Here is a 23,235-nt window from a genome sequence, read left to right on the forward strand (position 1 = left end):
TCATTGTCATTACCTAGAAAAGTGCATCAATCTCCAAAACAACGCACATATATCTCATCAAGATGAAAGTCATAATAAATACAACCTTTCAGGACGCCGGCCAAAAAGATGCCAGTTGCCAACACTAACGGAGCATTATTGTGTTCTAAGCTGCCAAGGACTTCCTGACATACAAGGGCCTTTAGCACTCCGATTTACGGACCTAGCCATTAGGTAAAAAGGGGACGTGTGTAATACTTGTTTTATCTTGACGTGATGTACTGTGCACAAAGGAAAGCATCCTCTGCCACGCCTATAACTGAGCAACAGCGTTTGACAAAGAACCCCAAAGCAAAAACATAACTAACGTGTGACGGTCATAAAGCATGCCAGCACCCTGAAAGTATAACGAACAGGTTACAGCCATTTGTTATCTCACGTACGCGACAGAGAAGAAGAGTAATCTTGGCACCATCGACTGAGGTGCATGCCCATTAATTGCGGCGTCCTTTCCAATCTAGTCTGGGACCTTTGTTGCTCATCATCCCCCTCTTGTCACATACTGTATTGCCTGTTGTGTCTATCTATCTGGTAAAGGTGAATGCTATTAGAATAATATTAGCTTAATAGAAAAACATATCGACAATAAACAATATCTGCAATGTATACTGGTTAGTTAGTGGTCTGAAACAGCAATACTGGAATTTCTAACTTCGATACATTACCTTGAAAAATATTGATATTCGATACCACGGGGGAAAAATTTACATTGAGGGGATACAATTTGAATTTTTAACTAAAAGATAAATAGCGTTGTGTGTGTCTGTTAACTCGCTGTCGGAGAAAAGAGTGCAGAAAGCGCAGCTGGTTCATTGTGTATCGATACTGTGGAACATGAGTATTGAAACTGTTTCAAATATTCAGTATCAATACTTCAATATTTTTGAGAAAACACTAGTCTGAAAGGCCAAAGACCTTTGACGCAAGTCATTCCCTTGCTCCCTTCCCACGCTGCCTGTCATTCTCTGCGATAACTATCAAATATCAAAATGGAAAACGAAAATAATAATGACAGAGACACTACACTGAAATGTATTCAGAGAATGATATTCCCTCATAATATAGGGAGTAGATGCACTAATATTATATGCATATCATGTACAGCAGCTATGTTGTGTTCTGTATGTATGCACAAGGGTGTTTTGTACCCGGCATGCTATATTGAATATGCACATGCCATCATTAAAGCTTAAAGTCTTTCTTCTCATGCATAAGAAAGTAGCAGCTAAAGGCGGTCACTGAGGGTTCCGGTTGCGGACCGGCCTGCTCCTGAGAGAACATTGTCCGACACAAAAACACCAGATAGAACAAAGCAACATGCATTTGTAATTTTTTCAAATCTATTATTTATTGCCTGTTATTATCATTGGATGTTACGTCAATGTGACGCAAAGCCTAGATGTATAGATGTATATTTCTACATACAGCGAATATGTGCTGTTTTGTAGCAGAGTTGTGGTAACATCCTAAAAATGAATACGCTTTTATGACAGTCTAAGAAAATGAAAAATCTCTTAAATTCAACGGTAAAACTTTTAATAAAACGTCACATTTTTGATCCAACATCTAAACCGATCAGCTCTTAGATCAGGGAAAAGCCAGCCGTTTTCCGTCAATCCCAGTCCTCAGTTTTGCAGTAAGTGGAGAGCGATTATAGCGTCTGGCTCCAACTACTGCAGCCGCCTTGATCTTGTGAGGTTATCGTTGCCTACGTTTGCACGACGTCAGAGCAAGACGGCATCAAGTCGAACAGAACCGGCATGCACTGCGTGCGCGGTGATCGATTCTGCGCAGGCTGGGCTAATCTAAAACGAGCCCTAATAGTTGATTTGGGAGTGCTCACAAGTGAAGTAAAATAAGAGAATGGTTCCTGTTATAGTCCCCACAGTACATATGCATGTTTATATGTTGTGTATAAGAGCACAATATAGGGCATCAACATCAGTAAGCCAGCTGGATATTTAACACTCACCAGTTCCACATCAGGAGGGATAGTGAGCCCCGGGGGAGCAACGAACGGTTCCTCGTTCTCTTCAGGCTCTGCCTCTTCTATGCATGCGAAGAGATATTAGGACGGAAAGAAGGAGATTTACTCTCGTTAGTCATTTGTAACAAAAAGTAAATACACCCTGCTGAATATATATATATATATATATATATATATATATATATATATACACACTCAGTTAAGATTAATATTAAAAGTGTTTGAACCCCAAGCCCTCCACCATTCCATCCATTATGCAAATACATCGCAGTAAAATACTACACTCTTCATCTTCTAGACTTTACCTTCATCTGCACTTGATAAAAATGCACAGGTCAGGTGGAAACTAGATTAACATTGTTTTAATGTTGTACTGTGGAGAGTTTGCAGAGTAATAAAGGAGACAAGCCCCTTAATTCAAGACATCAAGTCTATGGGAAAAAAAAAAAAAAGCTAGCCTTGCCACCATTCGTACGGATTTCACTCGGCTTGTCGTGTAAGGTGTGCCATGGGTACAGTTTTGAAATCAGCTTTTGGCAGTGGCCTGAAAGCCACACAGCGTCCATGTGTTCACTCCATCTCATGTCCCATCTCAACTCCAATTTTAGTGACAATATAATGGCCTTTCCAAACAGTGCCCCAATTTTTAAAAGAAGCCATGCTCTTAATCATCACTTCAGTTATATAACAGGATTATCATCATGCTTGACAAGCCTGTATTTGGCTGCTAATTCTGGCATATTATGTAAAACTCAATGGTTATCACATATTGCGAACTAACCCATCAAAGCGGATGTGCTCTTGCAACAGCTTTTAAAAGGCAGTCCAACACCATTCACATTCACCCTGTGACCACGCGCCACAGACTGTTTCTCTATTCAAAGCTACAGTAAGGTACACATTGACTCAGCGGCTCCATACAGGGAGACAAGAAAGCACTCTGCTGAATAGGACAGCCAATAATAAGAAGAAATATGTGGAATTCAGGTATTTCAGTGAAGGTGAAGTGGGCGCATTCACATAAATTCAGCTATGTTGCGCATTCAAATACAAGTTCCTCTTTTATTGAAATGATTGGGTGTATTGTGAAATGATGGTGACAATTAGTGTGGAGTTTTACAAGAAGGTTAACAATAAGACCCATTTTTGCCATTTTTAGACAGACAACAGATAATGAATTATACCGCAATTAACCTTCTGCTTTATTTGGCTTTCACTCAGGAGGTAATACGTGACAATTATTTGATTAATATTGCGATTGTGTCTCCATATCTGCCAGCCCAAGCGCTCCCTTTGAGGCTACAAAATTTGCATTGTGATGGGGGACTTTTTCATGATTTTGTATTTTGTGATAATGTCAAAGACTTTAAAGGAGGGAGGTGAAACGGGATGACAAACTATCGCAGGGATTCGACTGAAACCGGCTCAAAATGTTAACGGCCAGTGTGACATGACCCTTATTGACTTATTCCCTAAGGCCAAATTCTACTGGCATCTGGAGTTTTGGCAGATGTAGTCATACTCTGGACTCAGCTCTACAATCTCCCCAGAGAGAGGCTTAACTGTCAGGTCACTTGCTGGGGAAAAAGTGCTTCCAGCTATCTCTGCATCAAATATTTAAAGTTGTGTGTGTGAAGTCAGATATGGATGGATGACGAACAAAGCTGACGCTGGTGTTCACAGGTGATTAGCAGTCTAAATGTCAAACCTCCTACCACTCGTGTATAGAAAATATTTTTATGCTACAAGCAGGGCCTCAATAGAAGAAGGGCGTTCACAAAGTTATCATAAACTTTAGCATCTTCTCTAATATTGAATTAAATATAAATATGTCCGACACGTTCATCGTGTGCTCTGCGAGAATATATTTAACTACAGCGGCCCCCCTGGAGGGTGTGTATCTGCAGATGGACGCATGGATTAGAATAGTAAAGAAAAAAGAAAAGAAAAAAAGGAAGAAGAAATGGATTAGACAGACCTGCTGTGTTCTTCACAGCAGAATGCAGCAGACAAAAAAAATTCAAAAGTCAAGCAGCTAAAAACAAAGACATGGCACAGATCCCACCACGTGTCAAGGACAGAAGGGGTATATCAAAGATCCCAGGTTCTCAAGTATGTGCGTTTCCCTGAATAGAGTAAGGTGATTACTTTGAATAACCAATAACTTTAATTGAAAAAGCACCATTCTGCAAGGTCCTGTCCTTTGCCGTGTTAGCCTTGGTCCTACACAAAGTGTGTATGTATTTGTGAGTGTGTCCAACTGACCGACCAACTCCATGTTTATGTCCGAAATCATTCACTACTCCCAACTCACTATCCAGGGAGTTCTATATAGAGGACTATACTGTATATCGAGCTAATTGGCAAAATTAAAAATCACTTTTGCACACTACATTTTCTTTATTTACTCAATTACTTTATTGCTGTCACACAATTAAAACGTGCCAGATCAACATATGCTGGTAGACCATCCATAATAAATACCTACATATATTTTTGTGATTAACACATATGTAAGCTATTTAGTTGTTTTGTATCTTAGCGAAATGCTAATGAGTGAATATAAGCTCCCCTTGGTAAGCAGTGATGCAGCGTACATGTCTTGGGCTTTTATTGTGAAAGGTAAGAGTTAACAGCCGTTGTGAATGTGGGGCAATAAGCATATTTAATAAGCATATTTTCCAAAATTAATAAAAACAAAGTTCTTTGTGGCCGTTTGTGTTGTGTTGTGATGCGCTGCTCTGCTCGCGTAAATTATTTCCGCGCAATATTTACAGATTTGTGTCAATCGCGCTGCTCTCTTACCTCTCGTCCGTTCCCCATTTTCCCTCAGTGCAATGCATGATGGTATATAGCGCTCGGTTAGTGACCATCGTTGCCCAATACTTTTGACGATGCATTGTGGGATACTTTCAGTCCACTACATAGGGTACAATAATTCTCACTGTACATTCGGACAGCACTACAAAATGGCAAACTCTAGCCTAATCTTAACTTAAACTTTATTAGAAGTAGTCATTGATTCTGGACATCATGCCAATACGTATCTGACAGTGACTTAACTATCTGACTGGTTAGTCAAGTTTGTGAGTGATGTGTGTTCTCACCAGCTTCCCTGTTAGCAGCATCCTCCTCCTCAGTGGGCTGAGAGGGGTCATAGTAGTCAGCGCTGTATTTGAAGGCCACTGCGTTGTAGGTGCCTTCATCAGCCAGAGCCTCGCTCAGACGCTTGTACTCCTCCTCTGTGGAAAACAAGAAAAACACACAACGGAGAAATATTTACTACAATGTTGATGATCATTTTAAAATCAGATTGCAGAATCTGACCGTGATTTTTTCTATTTCGACGTAGCTCTGGATGACTTACAACATCCACCTATTAGGAATATTGCATTCATTCTAATAATTAGCTTGGTACCAAAATGTTTGATGACATTCTTAAAGTGTTTTCAAACCTATAGTTTGTCTGCTTTGGGCCTGAATCAGTGGATGAGTTGGGAGCATTTCCCCTCCTTGGTTTGGGTATCTTTTCATACAGAAAAAGAAAAAACAAGCATTGCTAAAGGCCACACAGGAAGAAGGTCCCGAAGAAGGTCGCATCTGCCCAAATATCAAGGAGGCCACCTACTGCGTTTCTACTTTCTAGTCCGGGTCGGAACTCGATTCATTCCGGCTAGCTGCTAGCAACTGTTGATTTCACTCATTCATATCCCAGTGTGCACGTTTCACACCGATGCCTTTGAGAGCCATGGATACTTGACAAAACAGGGTCTATGTAGAAAAAAATGGGTTTATACTTTCCAGAGTAAGCTATTTTGCTGACCAAAACACAGATATTCTATATTTATTGACATTTATATGGTTTGGTTTACAGTACTTACCTCTCATAATAACTGATGATAGTTATTATATAGTAATAATAGTAATGAGTCTACTCTAAATGATGGCAAGTCCTTGTACAAGCACACTGATCAATAGAGAATACAGAACGAGAATTACTTACTGGTTGCTAGACAAATATGCACGGTTATTTAGCCCCAGACATTAAGCCTTTTCTATTGAAATTCATGGCGAACTACATGTAATGAAAGAAGCAAGGGCAAAATTGCCACTAAAAATATCAATATTTCTAATGCTTTCCTCCTGCTGTCCCTTCAGTGGACAGATGGGTAATAGCCTAAGTGAATGGGGTCAGGCCTCCAAATTCAAGGGCAAACTAGCCTGGGGGATGAACCTTCTGTAGCGAGTGTGTGTGCGACACAAATCATTAGCTGACTCATTCTGTCCTGTCAGTTTGGCCATAAGACGCCATATTTCACATAAAACGGTGGCTTATCAATTCAATTACAGTCATTAAGTCTGTCTTTCGGAAGGGTGCTTTGTCATCAAAACAGCCTGTTTCATTATAATGTAAAACGACTGAGATGCAAGTATCCAAGAGTTGAAAGCCATTTCCATAGAAATGGCAGCTGTTGAGCTCAGAGTCAAAGCCGGTCCTTTTTAAAAGAGATTAAAAAGCTGCCTTAGAAGGGGATGCAACTCTGTTGAAAATTCATCCTGGGAAAAAAAATCAAGATTTTGAAAGCCGAGATTGAAGTATTGTGAGAGTTTCCGCTTTTCTGTCTGCACAGACAGGCTTGTCATATTGGTGTTAGTCTTAGATTAAATCTTTTCGGGACATTATTTCAAACACTGAATGCCTGAGGGGAGAGTGAACTTTTTAACTTTAAAAGTAGAGCCAGACATCAGTAATAAAAGGCATAAAGAAACACCACAGAGTGTCAAAGATTTGGGAGCACTTTGATTTGATTTAGGCCATGCAATATAGCTTGCCCTTTAACCGTGGCTACCACACACTTATTAAAGGGCGAGTCCATCTGCGTTCTGTTCCGTTTTTTTCCAAATGGAAACGTCTACTCAGCCGTTGCAAACAACCGTGACGCAGGTTACCAAAGTAAGCTAATCGAAACAAATCAAATAGATTATGAATAATGTGAACGCTAGTAATAGCGGAGTCAAATTTGGAAATAACTGAAAGGGCTAGTTTGGATTTTTTTGTCATGGGGTTGTATTTATACTCCAGTGTTCTGCGAGGTAAAATTACTGCTTTTGTGAATGTAGTCTGGTGGCTTTGAAGAGAGCAATATAATAGCTTTAGTTCCCCTTAGGAAATGGCTGTCTGACGGCGAGGTAAAGTGGCTGTTTTGTTCCAAAAACGTATTTTAGCTACCTAAAAAAAGATCAATCAGTTTATTTATTTTTTTTTATCAGTTTAAGTGTACGTTATATTCAGAATATTTTCACTGCTTTATCTTGCCACCAGACAGCCCTTTCTGACTGGGGGACTGAAGCCATTAAATCGCTGTCTTCAATGCTACCAGGCCAGACTCCATTCACAAAAACACAAATTTTACCTCGCAGAACACGGGAGTTGCTGGTCTACCGCTGCATTGATCGGTTAGTTTGTTTGTGTTATCATATGACTTTCAGATCCAAACTAACGTGGCGTCCATACAGCAGTACATTGCTTAGTTTTCTATGCTGGGACTCCTCTCTGCTTCTCCAAACTGGGAGTGTTCCAACTGCCATCTAAGTTACTGTATGTAACATTAATACACCAACTATAAGGATGATAGATAGCAGCATCATTATGAAGAAACTTACGTCAGGTCACGTAGGAAAACGTTTTTAGAAAAGTTACAAGGGTTAGGAGTATTTCACAGGGTTCCTACACATTTTCCATTTCAAGATACTTTTCCAGACTCAAATTTCCAGTCTTCTCGGTAGAATTTTCAGACCATATTTGACTTTGTGACTTGGGGAGGATGCTGTCACAAGATATTACACAAAGTTTGCATCCAGCTTTCTTTTGCCATTTGGAATTGATAACCAACCAGGCTTTGTATTTGGGATTGTCAAGCCAGCCCTCGGAAAACTTGCTTTTACCGATTGTAGCCGCTCAGTTCACAGTCCTACGTGGAAGGATGGATGACGTTCCACTGTCAAACATCTTGCCCTTGGGGCAGAGCTGTTCTGCAGGCTGTGTCTAGGCCCAGCGCATGTACCTCTGCTGTTCTAGGCAAAAAACAATTATGCTGCCCCTCTATTAGCAACAGGGACAGACTGGGACTTTGAGATAGGTAGGGCGTGAGTCGGAAAAATATGGGCAGTAATTTTACCACTAATATAGTTTTTGTGGTATAAACAGAATCTGATGATGCTGAGGACACTCAAGACACTTCATACTGGATGACACCTCAGTTTGTATAAGCACGTCGCCACTGCACTGAATCAAAACAAGACCGTCCAGGCAAGCTGATGTGAGCTGGAACACTTGTCACAGTTAGTCACGTGTTCACGATGTAAATGACTGAGCCAAGCCGATTTCAGTTGTTGGCACCCATTTCGCTGCCAAAGTGCTGCCCTAGGCAATTGCCTAGTTCGCCTAAGGCAGCTCTGCGTAGGAGTGAACGTTTAGTCGCATGCCACTGCTTACTTCTTGCCTTGCTTTCGACGACATCAAGCTCACTTTGGCCCGTACTCTCTCACACAGTGGTAAACATTTTGGCTGCACTGGCCATGAAAAACACTCTGCTGCTTGTATGATCAATTTACTTTTAGAAATTCTGAATTTTATATTTTAGAAAACAGAATAGGGGCAATAATCTGGAAACAGAAATGTTTTTCCAGACTCTCTTTTTCATTTTCCATACATATCCAGACCTGGAAATTACTAAAAATCAAATTCCATACATACATTACATACTGCTTTGGGACCCTGGTTTCAAATGGGGATTAATATCTGCCGGTGGAACAAAAGCATCAAGCCAATTTGAAGAGCAGCAACATAAGCCAATGTTTGCTATAATAGCAATTTAAAAAGCCTTTCGACACATTCTTGTAGGTTATGTTTTAACCTTCCCTTCTGTTTATTCAAATTGTTAATAAATAGTAAGAATAAATATGTTTATAAGAGTATATGTACACATACTTTTGTACTGTACACACTTAACAGCAATGGTGCATTTTAAAAAGACATGACCTACTTAATTTCTGTCACATTTACTTATTGATCTACCTTTGAATTTCTCATTTTTGTAATACAAGTTAAATAGCCATAGCAAGTTGTTAATGAAGTTATCTCACGTCTTGTTTGAAATACAAGCAATGTGTTTACGGTTGGTCAGGACTTTGCTGTGGCTCATTACCCCGTCACGTCATGAGATGAATGGGGTGAAAGATCGTAATGACTGATGATTGATGGGCCCACAAAAAATTCCAACAGGATTACTACATCGTCTGCCGGCTGGCTGCCTTCATTAAGTGTGAACAACCATGACTAATTTGGGCAATGAAAGCAGATATATTCTTCAGTATCGTCCAGCAGGACTCACTAAGAGCAGATTCCCATTAAGATGTGAAGTGTCATAAGTAGCACCCTGCTCACCTTGTCTGGCCTCCTCTTCCAGCAGGTCACTGTGCAGAGCCAGGTACCTCTCCTCGTCGCACAGCGCTTCGATCCTGGCCTCCTCCTCGGACAGCTTGTAGGATGTATTCCATGACCCGCTGTCATACTCTGAGAGGTCATGTAAGTGACCGCGCCCATCGTATCTGTTGGATGATAACAAGGATTAGAGAAAGGGAAGTCAACAAAGCCTTTAATACACAATATGGACCTACTTACCAAGGGGAGGGGGAACCTAAAACCCAAAATTTACATCAAAAATATACTAGTATACTTGTAATATACTTAAAGTGTGAATTTCTCAATATACAGACACAATAATGCACTACTTATAGTGCTCTTAAGATACCTAGCAAGCTCTGCTGCTATTTCCTTCTTGGACAAAACTTACAAACCAACAACCCTACATCAAAAGAAAAGAAAATCAAAAGAGAAACAAACAAAGCAACTCGCCTCTTACCTTACAGGGTTCAATTCCCCCCTGTAAAACTCATCATTACGTCTACATCTGCAAAGAGAGTTACATTCACACAAACCCGAGCACATAAATACCTATCCGCAAGAACCCAAATGGACGACATTTTCCAGGGTTCGTCCCTCTACGCCACTTCTCAGTTGCCGTTTTCTTCACGAAGACAAAGAAATGGGATGCTGCGGGTGGCATTCGGGGTTTGGCAGGACCCCTTAGCCTACCTTGCTGGGGAAGAAACTGGGTTATGTGATAAAGACACACATACAAAGGCTGTACAAATGAAACACAAGTTGGGCCACTGCAGATCAAGGTGATTCAAAAGAATAAATGCACTAGTTTAAGGGTAGAGTTGAACTACGTCTGCTGCATGGAGGTGGCAATAAAACATTACCCCATCGCCTGTAGCAACATTTGTGGAGAGGCTGAAAACACCTTTAAACCTTTTATTAGTTAGTCAAACCCCATTGTTTCGCATTGTGATATTTTGAATCACCTTAACTGCTGCAACTTTCGTCTTGGTTAGAATTTGCTCTGGCCTCGTGGACATCAGCACCACATAATAAAAAACCCAGGTCATTTGCTTTGTGTACAAAACTCCATTTGGGAAAAGGACAGAAAGAAGGAAACATCTTTTGTGTCATACTCCATTTTGACTGCAATTTTATTCTACTATAAAGCATGCCTGGACTAAAAGTTTCCAGAGGAAATTCTCCCAACATGCCAAGATGCAAAGCCCACCTAAAAGCTAACATTCGTAGTATTAAAGGTTATGAAATTGTTACTATATTTGTTTTTGGCTCTAAAATACACACCATTGTCAGTTTAGGACAGGGGTCGTCAACCTTTACTATCAAAAGAGCCATTTTTCAATTTCGAGAATAAAGTCATATTACCAGAATAAAGTCATAACTTTACGAGAAAAAAGTCATAATTTTAAAGTCATAACTTTACGAGAAAAAAAGTTGTAATATTACCAGAATGAAGTCATAACTTTACGAGAAAAAAAGAAAATAACTTGTAAAATTACTACTACTATACATATATATAGTAATATTATGACTTTATTCTCAAAATCTCAGATTTATTTTATTTCCCTCAATGTGGCCCTAATACTCCGTCATAGACCTACAACAATGATAAATAAAAATGAAAATGTAAACAAAAAAAACAGTTATTCATTTCATTTTTAAAAATCCACAGAGAGCCACATGTGGCTCCGGAGCCGCAGGTTGCAGACTCCTGGTTTAGGAAGTATGCAGCACAAACTAATGCAGTCAAATAAAAAAACAGCTCTGCAACATCTTTATGAAGTTTACAATTATTATTTTTTTGTTTAAAGTGTTTTACAGTACCTAAACATTTGTATTAATGTTGCATTACACTGCATTAGTTTTAGCCGACGAATAAATTGCCAACTGAGTGTATAATGCAGGGGTCTGCAACCTGCGGCTCCGGGGCCACAATAGTCGTAATATTAGTATAGTAGTATAGCAGTAGTAATTTTACAAGTTATTTTCTTTTTTTCTCGTAAAGCTATGACTTTATTCTAGTAAAGTTATGACTTTATTCTGGTAATATTATGACTTTATTCTAGTAAAGTTATGACTTTATTCTGGTAATATTATGACTTTATTTCTCGTAAAGTTATGACTTTATTCTGGTAATATTATGACTTTATTCTGGTAATATTCCGACTTTTTTTCTCGTAATGTTATGACTTTATTCTAGTAAAGTTATGACTTTATTCTGGTAATATTATGACTTTATTCTAGTAAAGTTATGACTTTATTCTGGTAATATTATGACTTTATTTCTCGTAAAGTTATGACTTTATTCTGGTAATATGACTTTATTTCTTGTAAAGCTATGACTTTATTCTGGTAATATTATGACTTTATTCTAGTAAAGTTATGACTTTATTCTGGTAATATTATGACTTTATTCTAGTAAAGTTATGACTTTATTCTGGTAATATGACTTTATTTCTTGTAAAGCTATGACTTTATTCCGGTAATATTCCGACTTTTTTTCTCGTAAAGTTATGACTTTATTCTGGTAATATTATGACTTTATTCTAGTAAAGTTATGACTTTATTCTGGTAATATTATGACTTTATTCTAGTAAAGTTATGACTTTATTCTGGTAATATTATGACTTTATTCTAGTAAAGTTATGACTTTATTCTGGTAATATTATGACTTTATTTCTCGTAAAGTTATGACTTTATTCTGGTAATATTATGACTTTATTCTGGTAATATTCCGACTTTTTTTCTCGTAATGTTATGACTTTATTCTAGTAAAGTTATGACTTTATTCTGGTAATATTATGACTTTATTCTAGTAAAGTTATGACTTTATTCTGGTAATATTATGACTTTATTCTAGTAAAGTTATGACTTTATTCTGGTAATATTATGACTTTATTCTAGTAAAGTTATGACTTTATTCTGGTAATATTATGACTTTATTTCTCGTAAAGTTATGACTTTATTCTGGTAATATTATGACTTTATTCTGGTAATATTCCGACTTTTTTTCTCGTAATGTTATGACTTTATTCTAGTAAAGTTATGACTTTATTCTGGTAATATGACTTTATTTCTTGTAAAGCTATGACTTTATTCCGGTAATATTCCGACTTTTTTTCTCGTAAAGTTATGACTTTATTCTGGTAATATTATGACTTTATTCTAGTAAAGTTATGACTTTATTCTGGTAATATTATGACTTTATTCTAGTAAAGTTATGACTTTATTCTGGTAATATTATGACTTTATTCTAGTAAAGTTATGACTTTATTCTGGTAATATTATGACTTTATTTCTCGTAAAGTTATGACTTTATTCTGGTAATATTATGACTTTATTCTGGTAATATTCCGACTTTTTTTCTCGTAATGTTATGACTTTATTCTAGTAAAGTTATGACTTTATTCTGGTAATATTATGACTTTATTCTAGTAAAGTTATGACTTTATTCTGGTAATATTATGACTTTATTCTAGTAAAGTTATGACTTTATTCTGGTAATATTATGACTTTATTCTAGTAAAGTTATGACTTTATTCTGGTAATATTATGACTTTATTTCTCGTAAAGTTATGACTTTATTCTGGTAATATTATGACTTTATTCTGGTAATATTCCGACTTTTTTTCTCGTAATGTTATGACTTTATTCTAGTAAAGTTATGACTTTATTCTGGTAATATTCCGACTTTTTTTCTCGTAATGTTATGACTTTATTCTAGTAAAGTTATGACTTTATTCTGGTAATATTATGACTTTATTCTAGTAAAGTTATGACTTTATTCTGGTAATATTATGACTTTATTTCTCGTAAAGTTATGACTTTATTCTGGTAATATGACTTTATTTCTTGTAAAGCTATGACTTTATTCTGGTAATATTATGACTTTATTCTAGTAAAGTTATGACTTTATTCTGGTAATATGACTTTATTTCTTGTAAAGCTATGACTTTATTCCGGTAATATTCCGACTTTTTTTCTCGTAAAGTTATGACTTTATTCTGGTAATATTATGACTTTATTCTAGTAAAGTTATGACTTTATTCTGGTAATATTATGACTTTATTCTAGTAAAGTTATGACTTTATTCTGGTAATATTATGACTTTATTCTAGTAAAGTTATGACTTTATTCTGGTAATATGACTTTTTTTCTCGTAAAGTTATGACTTCATTCTCGTAAAGTTATGACTTCATTCTGGTAATATTATGACTTTATTCTGGTAATATTATGACTTTATTTCTCGTAAAGTTATGACTTTATTCTGGTAATATGACTTTATTCTCGAAATCTCAGATTTGTTTCCCCTCAATGCCCCTTTACCTCACTGCAAATGTTTTGCTGCTCCAGACAGATTATTTTTGGGGGTTTTCTTTGCTTAAAATGTCTCTTTTGATAGTAAAGGTTGCTGACTCCTGGTTTAGTAAGTATGCAGCACAAACTAATGCAGTCAAATAAAAAACAGCTCTGCAACATCTTCATGAAGTTTACAATTATTCTTTTTTGTTCCAAGTGTTTTACAGTACCTCAACATTTGTATTAATGTTGCATTACACTGCAGTAGTTTAGCTGGTGTGTAACTGAGTGTCTAATGAATAGGCAAGTTCAGCACCATCCTTAATGTTAGCAAAGACTAGCAGGGATTTGCATCTTCACATGTCATTTCTAGAAACTTCAAATACCATTTGTGTTCATCAGTTCAGCACATCCAAACAAAACAAGTTAGCAGGCAAAGAAACAAAGCATGTGCGTCTCCAGTTTGCAGGTATATGTTTCCAAGCTTCTGCAAAGACAAAACTCCCAACTGGTCCCTTGGATTGCATTTTGTGAGACAAGATGGTTAGCATAATGTTTCAGGTCTAAGTTTGTTCAACCGACCTATCAATCATGATGCTCTTGTCCCCCATCCATGGGATAAGATGTTTTCCAATGTCGTGGTAAAGAGCCCTTTCGTCGTCTGGGAACAGTTTGCAGGCATATCCGAACACCAAGAGGTCGGCGTACTTCTCAGAGTCAGCTACATCCTTCTTCACCTTCTTCTTGTTTTGCTCCTTCTTTGCCGCTCCGCGACGATACATCGCCCAAATTACTACTTAACTAGCGAGGTAAAATACTATTACAGTATAGTAATGTGTTTCTGAGAACCAAATCGCTTTCATATGGTCCAGATATTACGATAATCCGTGATGTTGTACCACAAAAACAAAATACTACGTGCCTTCGGTAGCCATGTTGGAAAGCAAGTAAGTGGTGCAGCAGTGTTTCCGGTCCGCACTTTTTGACTATGTGTGTGCATTGTTAAAACGTTCCCCTTTATGTGGAAGTATTTACATTCACAAATATATGTTAATTTTTTTTCAACTGTATGTTATTATTTTAAAAGCAGAAATTATGTATGTGAGTCTTATTTTTTTTGCAAATGTAGTCGTTTTCATGTATGTTGAATGTGCTGGTGGAGAATGGATCTTAACTGCTGCACACTACTGTTGCAGAGAGGCAGTAGCACATGAGGTGCATTATGGGTCAAAGGCAAGGGTATACTTAGGTTTCAAATACTCCCATTACCCAAGATCGGGGGTCGGCAACCTTTACTATCAAAAGAGCCATTTCAAGCAAAAAAAATCTGTCTGGAGCCGCAAAACCTTTGCAGTGAGGTAGGGGCATTGAGGGGAAAAAAAAATCTGAGATTTCGAGAATAAAGTCATATTACCAGAATAAAGTCATAACTTTACCAGAAAAAAAGTCATAATATTAAAGTCATAACTTTACGAGAAAAAAAGTTGTAATATTACCAGAATAAAGTCATAACTTTACAAGAAAAAAAGTCATAATATTAAAGTCATAACTTTACCAGAAAAAAAGTCATAATATTAAAGTCATAACTTTACGAGAAAAAAAGTTGTAATATTACCAGAATAAAGTCATAACTTTACAAGAAAAAAAGAAAATAACTTGTAAAATTACTACTGCTATACAACTATACATATATATAGTAATATTATGAGTTTATTCTCAAAATCTCAGATTTATTTTATTTTCCTCAATGTGGCCCTAATACTCCGTCGTACCGTCGTACCATGGACCTACAAAAAATGATAAATAAAAATGAAAATGTAAACAAAAAAACAGTTATTCATTTCCATTTTTAAAAATCCACAGAGAGCCACTGGAGAGGAGCTAAAGAGCCACATGTAGCTACGGAGCCGCAGGTTGCAGACCCCTGCCCCAGATAAAGATAATGTTAGTACAAGGAACTGAATAGTAATTTGGTATGTCTAATGTTTAAAAAATAGACAAAAATCCTTGAATTTCAAAGGAATACTGGAAAAATATCTCTGTTTGTCATACATACAGTGTATATTAGTTTCAGAAAGCAAGTATACAACTTTTTAACAAGTGTAAAATGAAACTATAAAGTCAATTTAAAAAAAACAGCAGAAATGTTATGCTTTGCTTTGAAAAATATAAACTGACTTGGTAATTAGTACTAAAGAAAAATCATATTTTATATATCTAGCAATTCTTACTTATGTTTCCATACATGAGGCACATGTTTAGACAATTGTTATAGATGGAAAAAAATTCAATAGCCTAAGCAATTCTTGATGTGACCACATGCAGGGCAGAATAAAAAATATATATTTTCTTTGTTACTGTAACTAGTTTTTCCTATGAAAATGCAACTGTAAAGTGCCTTAGTATTGTTGGTTCTTAGACACTTGGGTTATTGTTAGAAACAGAACTAGCTAATCAGTATGTGCGGCTGTAGCCAGTTGAAGAGGATGTGTTTTGTATTTATTAATTTATTTATTTATACATGTGTAGGCCTAATAGCCCACAAGTGCATTCTGGGCTTATTACTGTAAGAAGTATAACCATTATTGGTATAAGCACCCTGTGAGCGTTTTTGTAACTGGAGTTACTAGAATAGACTGCCATGTTTCAAAACTTCATCCACTATTAAAAAACATCCTTGGGCTATTCTATATCAACATGCAGAAATTCAAACAATGCTTCTCTCAACATCTATTTTTAACAGCTTTTAGTTTTTTCAGAAATAGAAAAAAATATATAAAGAGACAATCCTCCTTTTCTTGAGTCTTGAAAATGTTGCTGCTTTTGAGGCCATGAATCTAGCGTATTGACTCCCACCTCCATATTGAGGTACAGAGTGTCTTTAGATCATACTCTTCCATCCTGAGTTGGGTAGATTATTTCGGCATTCGGTAGGAGAGAATAAATGGGTGCAGTGAAGAGAGAGCCAATCAGCCAGTGCAATGGACTGGTTCTGACTATTGAAGAGCAGCAATTTTGGGAAAAGCTGAAGTGCAAACTGTAAGTTTTAGATGAGAGGAGCCAAGAGCGTATTGAGAAATATTGACCTTAAAGGCAGATGACCGGTAGACTTTATTATTATTTTATATTACTTTATTATTTTATAAACTAAGGTAGCTTTTGCAGCAGACATCTGAAAAAGGGTCTACCAGCCACCAGAACTACTACAGAGAGCTTCCACTGTAACAGAGTATGTGCTAATGGAGGTAATGCAAATGTGCGGTGATTAACAGTGCAGGTATGGAAAAATGTGCGGTGATTAAAACGTAATTAAAAAGAATAATGATTACTATGGACAGTATAAAATCCAAATTGAAGATAGATATATGATCAATTACCAAAAATACGTTTATTCAAGTGTGCTATTAGTATACTTCTTTTAAACTTAAAATAAGAGAGTATACTTTCAGTTTACTTTGTATGTACTTATCAGAGATATACTAAACAAAAGTATACATCATTATACTTGGCTCATACTGACAAGTATACAGAAAAGTCTAAGTATACAGGAAAGTCTAAGTATACTTGGCTTATACTGACAAGTATACAGAAAAGTCTAACAGTGTGTTCCAATCCGCATACTTCCATACTTACACTTACTATTTTGAGTGCATAAGTGCATTCACACTGGGAAGTATGGCAAAATGCAGTGCACTCGAAGTACCCGGATGTTGTACTCAAAACGGTAAAATCGTTGAGTGTGGAACGCTGGACACTTTTCACACTCAATTGTCGCCATCTCGGCTACGTAGCGGACCACGACCACTATTCAAACATGTGAAAATGGCGGCAGATGATGCAGGAGCTTTTGCGGTGCTGAACAACATACCTTATAGATGTCTACATACATATAGAGGGCTACATACGTAGTCTTTAAGTGAATTTATAGTACTTAGCCAAATATAGTTCTGTAAACTTTTCAGTATAAGCCAAGTATACGTGCACTTTTATGTATACTTGTCAAGTACACTTAGACTTTTATGTATACTTGTCAGTATAAGCCAAATATACTTAGGTATAAGTTTGTTAAGTACAGTATATCTCTGATAAGAACATAAAAAGTAAACTGAAAGCGTACTCTTTTATTTTAAGTTTAAAAGAAGTATACTAATACCATACTTGAATAAACTTCTTTTTTTTCTCTGACTTTATCCGAGGTGATGGATAGATTGTAATTTAGTTGTGTCCCTGATTTGGAACAAACCATTGAGTTTCAATTCCAATTATATTTTTAGACAGGTAAACTAAGATCATAGTGGAAAACACTTTCCAGTTCTATTCATGTCCTTTTCAGGCATGCAAGTGTACCAATAATCTCTTACACAGATCTGGCAGGACAGATGGTGGAATTGAAGCAGTCACTATTGTTTTCTCTGATGAATGCAATGTAGCCAAAAATATTTGGGAATAAATAGCACACTCCCTCACTGATATTTTAATAGACTTGCAGTCGTAGAATTTTTTTAAAATTATTATTCTTAAAATGTTTTTGACCAGCAACAGCTCCCCCTGTGGGTATCTGACCTACACGGACAAAGGAGAGGTGTGAGGGAGGAGAGGTTTGAATAAGTGCTCATATGAATAACAATCACACTTAATAGAGGTGTGTAATGTAGTGCATATACTACATAAATCTGCAAAACACTCAAGAATAATTGTCATTGAGTGAGGGGGAAGTAAATTATTATGATCATTAAAATGTCAATTTCATAATATGATTTTTAAAACTTGCCCCTGCAAATAAAGCACAAAAAAAAAGAAAATCTTTAATTGACTATTGATTTGTCTCACTCTCCATTCTGGTCTGTTGTCTAAGTGACTGTGAGATGCTCTTACACTCAAGGTGAACGCAGATCAGTTGTCTAAACAGAGTGGCAATTCAGCTTAGCTTGTAACTGGAGTATAAACTAAGCATGTCACATGTTAAAGTTAAGCACTGGCTGCACTTCTATAAAGACTCTAATTTGTTGTTGTAATGCTTCAAAAAGCATCATCAGCCCACAAGGAGGTCACTCTCGTTCTACTGAACTGTGCGCTTTCCTCGTCTAGGTCACCACCCCCGCATCGCATTTACACAGTCAGTGTGTGCAAATAATGAAAAATGTGGGAGGGAGAGCAATTTATTATTTTTTTTTTCTTGTTTAGAGAGCCAACATCACCCAAACAATAAGCATTACAGCAGTTTTAAAAATAATTTCAAGTGTCAATGACAGTAGAGGTGAACTGGAGAGTTACCCTCTTTCATTTCAATGGTCATAGCTCAAGAAGACTTGACCTGCTTTGAGTTAGTTTTAGCCTAACAAAAGCTTACAACATAACATAACATAAAAAGTGATAAGCCGATGTAAAAGTTACATTTATGTGGCATCAAATCATATGGTAGATGAATAGCAATGAGTATGCAAGTGCATTTTGTGATGTGTGTGTATGAGAAACGTTCAAATTAATAAGCTAGAAATAGTTGTACATGCACACAAACCCAAGTGATATGCATTAATGCATCACCGCATGAACCAATCGTTATGGATGGAGGAGTTTGCTTGTTTGGAAAGTAATGCATGCAGTAAATACATCAGCACGAGGCTCGGAAAAGCTCGTAGTGCATTTGCAAGCCTTCAAACCATCTGGAAGTCAATACATACAGCCTAAAAACAGAAACAAATCTTTATTTAAAAAAATATATATATATTTAGTTATTTTCACTATAGTTAAATATATGTTTGATGTTCATATTTGTACATATTTCTCATTTTATTATTTATTGATATTACTCTACATATACAGTATTGTGTTATATATTGTAGCATTATGTACATAATTTACATTTCCCATACTCCTTTATTTCTATTTTTCTTATATTTCTTTATGCTTAAATATATATATGAGTGACTGTAATGTCCAATAAAGCATTTCTGATTCTGATTCTGAAACCAAGATTCGGATATAGGCTATAACATCAATGTTATCAGTTCTGCTGTACGGCTCAGAATGCTGGCGAGTGGTTGAGAGTGTCATGAAAAAGATTCATGGTTTTTCACAATGGATGACTATTACGCATCGTTTGCCAGAAAAAGATCTCTAGACCTCAGAATAGACCGGGACCACATTCCTAAAGTAGCCTTGCCTTGAGATGGACTCCACCTGCAGAAAGAGGAAATGAGCGTGGCCAAAAACAGCCTGCTGTAGAACTCTGACCTCGGAACTGAAAACAGCTAATCTACCTTGAGGCGAGGCACGACATGCTGCACAGGATAGGACCAGATGGAAGCAGCTTGTCGCAGCCTTATGTTCCACAGGGAACAAAGAGGAGTTAAGTAAGTATGCACATTATTCATCACATAAAACCTGACTAACTCATTAAGCCTAATGAAGAACACACCTGAACTGCTATGCTGCAATCACATGAAGGGGATGGAGCAAATTGGCTTTGTAGCCCTCTCCACAAAGCTTTTATCTCCCCCCCTTCTATTATTTACAACCCCATCGCAGTGTTTTGTTAAAATGTGTCCATAAAGGTTCAGAGTAACGCACTCGTGAAAGCAGAGAGAGAGAAACAAGTAGGACGGAAAGCGAGGGAGCAATCAAACAGCGGTTTGTAGTGCTGCCGAGGAGACAGTTGTTTGTCTTGGTGAAGTTTTTTTTGTTTGTTGGCAAATATTCTCATCAGTAAAACTAGAACATACAGTATAGGAATATAAGCTATTCATATGGGTCTCTAATGTTACAGTTGCACGTTAATATGCAATATTTACTTGACATTAATGCAGCATCATATGCACAACAAAACAAATGATGAAAAGCTTTCCATATAAAAAGATCCTGCATATCTTTCCACAACAAAATAATGAAAATTACATTGTTGCCATGTTTCAGTGCCTGCAGTATAGGCTCATTTTGGTACTTCTTATGTGCTTTCATGTACTTTTCAAACATAGCTCATTAATATTTAGTCATAGGCTACATGTTTTGTTTGGTATACTCATTAAAAGTGTGCTCATTTGACAGGTTTGAAACTACTGAGTAACACAAATGTGCCCTAATTACCACTGGTGGTGATACATACATCTTTTAGGCATTGTTCACGAGGGCTGGTATAAGTACAGTATAGGTCCATGCTAGGCTTCCTTCATAATATAGCATTGCGATAACCCATTCTTTAGCACAAGGTGGTAATTAAATACCTTGAAGAGTTGCATTCACAGATGGTCAGAGAGCCAACCAGGAGGGTGAGAGCATAATTTGGAAGCTGGTAGGCAGATGTTTCGCTAAGCAACACAAAGCCCTTCTACACCTTTTATGTGGATAATTGGTGCCCCCCTCCTTCTGTCTCCCTCTTTCTTTAGGCTTGTATCACTATGTGTGGACTTTTGAAGAAGTTTGGCAGCAGGAGGATTGCATGTTTTTTTTGTTTGTAATATTTCAATTACATTTTATTGTAATGGTGCACATCTTAGCAAATCCACTCGTCGTATGTTCTCTTCTCCACCTAAATTAAAACAAGCAGACAATGCAGATTGTAAGACCCCTGCACTGAATATGGACAAAAAGTTTTCTATGATTTATTACATTGTTTGCCAGCCAAACTGCTTTGAAGGCAAGGATACATTTCCATTTATTGGTTTATTTAGCAGGAGCAGTGCACCAGAGCTATAGCAAAAAAAAATTATTTTCCATCTGTAGTCTCCAGACTTTGTCATCCTAAAATAGAATACAAGATTAAAATTTAAAAAGCAGTAATAAAATAGATTACTATAGCCAGTAGACATATTTATAGTATCATTATCATTAAGGACATCATTATGCTGGATTGTCAGACATTAATTACAACATGCAACACATTGAATTGGGAATATTAATATTAATAGACATAATGCACTATACAAGACAACGTTGTGCTACAATTTACCAACATATTTAACATACAAGGACTGCAGACTGGGGTCTCTGGGGACACAAGAATAAACTACTGTAAGAAACAGCCATCATAGCAAAATTAGGGCTGTCAATCGATTAGAATATTCAATTGCGATTAATCGCATGATTGTCCATAGTTAATCGCAAATTAATCACACTTGTTTATCTTTTCAAAATGTGGGTTAAAGGGAGATTTGTCAAGTGTTTAATACTCTTATCAACATGGGAGTGGGCAAACATGCTTGCGTTATACAAACATATGTATATATTTATTATTGTAAATCAATTAACAACACAAAACAATGACAAATATTGTCCAGAAACCTTCACAGGTACTGCATTTAGCATTAAAAATATGCTCAAATCATAACAAACTCAACCCAACAGGCATCAACAGCTGTCAGTGTGTCAGTGTGCTGACTTGACTATGCTTGCCCCAAAACTGCATGTGATTATCATAAAGTGGGCATGTCTGTAAAGGGGAGACTCGTGGGTAACCATAGAACCCATTGTCATTCACATATCTTGAGGTCAGACGTCAAGGGACCCCTTTGAAAATGGCCATGCCGGTTTTTCCTTGCCAAAATGTAGTGTAAGTTTGGAGCATTATTTAACCTCCTTCTCGAGAAGCCAGTATGACATGGTCGGTACCAATGGATTCCTTAGGTTTTTTAGTTTCATATGAAAAAGTACCTTCTTCTGTCTTCTCCTTAAAATCGCAAGTTGCATTAATGCTTCGTGTCTGATGGTCTAACAGCACACCTCTGTATCTTCTATGCAGGTTAATGCATCACTCATAAGACATGTGAAGTGGGCCTCTGCATACATTCACACAAAGCGTCAAAGCACAACGGATTACAACATCAACTCTTACAGTTAAGTATTGGTAAATGAAATAAAATAAAATTTGTAGAGGATCTCAGCGAGTCTTTCACTCCGCTCTGTCTTGTTAAACCCTGTGGTATAGCGTTCAAAGGGAGCTATTATAGCGAGATGTCAGGATTCAGCCAAGTACCTGTTCTTTATAGTCAGTCTACAGAGCCTCAGTAACAAGGCTTTGCAGCGAGTCCACGCTGGGAACTGGGAATAGAAAAAGCCTTTAAAAATTATTGTCGTATCTTTTCTGCGACAGTGCTGTTGAAGTGATGATGAAGGATGCTCCGAGGACACTGTTCTTGCTGGTAAATAGAGTTTATTACAAACAAGCCACACATGTCATACGAACGTCTATAGCAGTCCGGAGGCCTCAGGTCGAATATGAAAGTCCTGCAGCTTGGGGGCCCGCGCCCACCTTATATCGGGTTCAGGCCCTCCAATCACCGAGCTAAGATATGAACTCATGTCTTAGGTATCTCCTACATGTTTATCTTTCAGCCCCTGGCCTTTGCCCTACTTCTTTCACATATGTTTACAATTAGGGGCCTCTCAGTCCGGCATCAGACCTGAAAATATACCACATATTCCCCCCTTCGAGACTTAACAAAGTCTCGAA

General features: G+C 37.0%; 1 protein-coding gene across 3 annotated transcripts in view; it reads right to left on the minus strand.

Annotated features, from left to right (window-relative positions):
* Positions 1–14,763, minus strand: part of sfswap (splicing factor SWAP) — a 71,313-nt gene extending 56,550 nt beyond the window's left edge. For 2 of the 3 annotated variants that reach the window (XM_074616962.1, XM_074616961.1), the window contains exons 1-4: positions 14,373–14,763; positions 9,474–9,637; positions 5,134–5,268; positions 2,012–2,088 (exon numbers count right to left, since the gene is read on the minus strand). In XM_074616962.1, the coding sequence (XP_074473063.1) occupies positions 2,012–2,088; positions 5,134–5,268; positions 9,474–9,637; positions 14,373–14,572 (576 nt within the window). In that variant the 5' untranslated portion in view covers positions 14,573–14,763. Of the gene's footprint in view, positions 1–2,011; positions 2,089–5,133; positions 5,269–9,473; positions 9,638–10,043; positions 10,218–14,372 lie in introns of those variants that run through there. The other variant, XM_074616963.1, reaches the window with a different exon arrangement.
* Between the last annotated feature and the right edge of the window lie 8,472 nt (positions 14,764–23,235).

Source organism: Sebastes fasciatus, chromosome 19, assembly GCF_043250625.1.
Source record: "Sebastes fasciatus isolate fSebFas1 chromosome 19, fSebFas1.pri, whole genome shotgun sequence".
In the NCBI taxonomy this organism is placed as follows: domain Eukaryota; kingdom Metazoa; phylum Chordata; class Actinopteri; order Perciformes; family Sebastidae; genus Sebastes; species Sebastes fasciatus.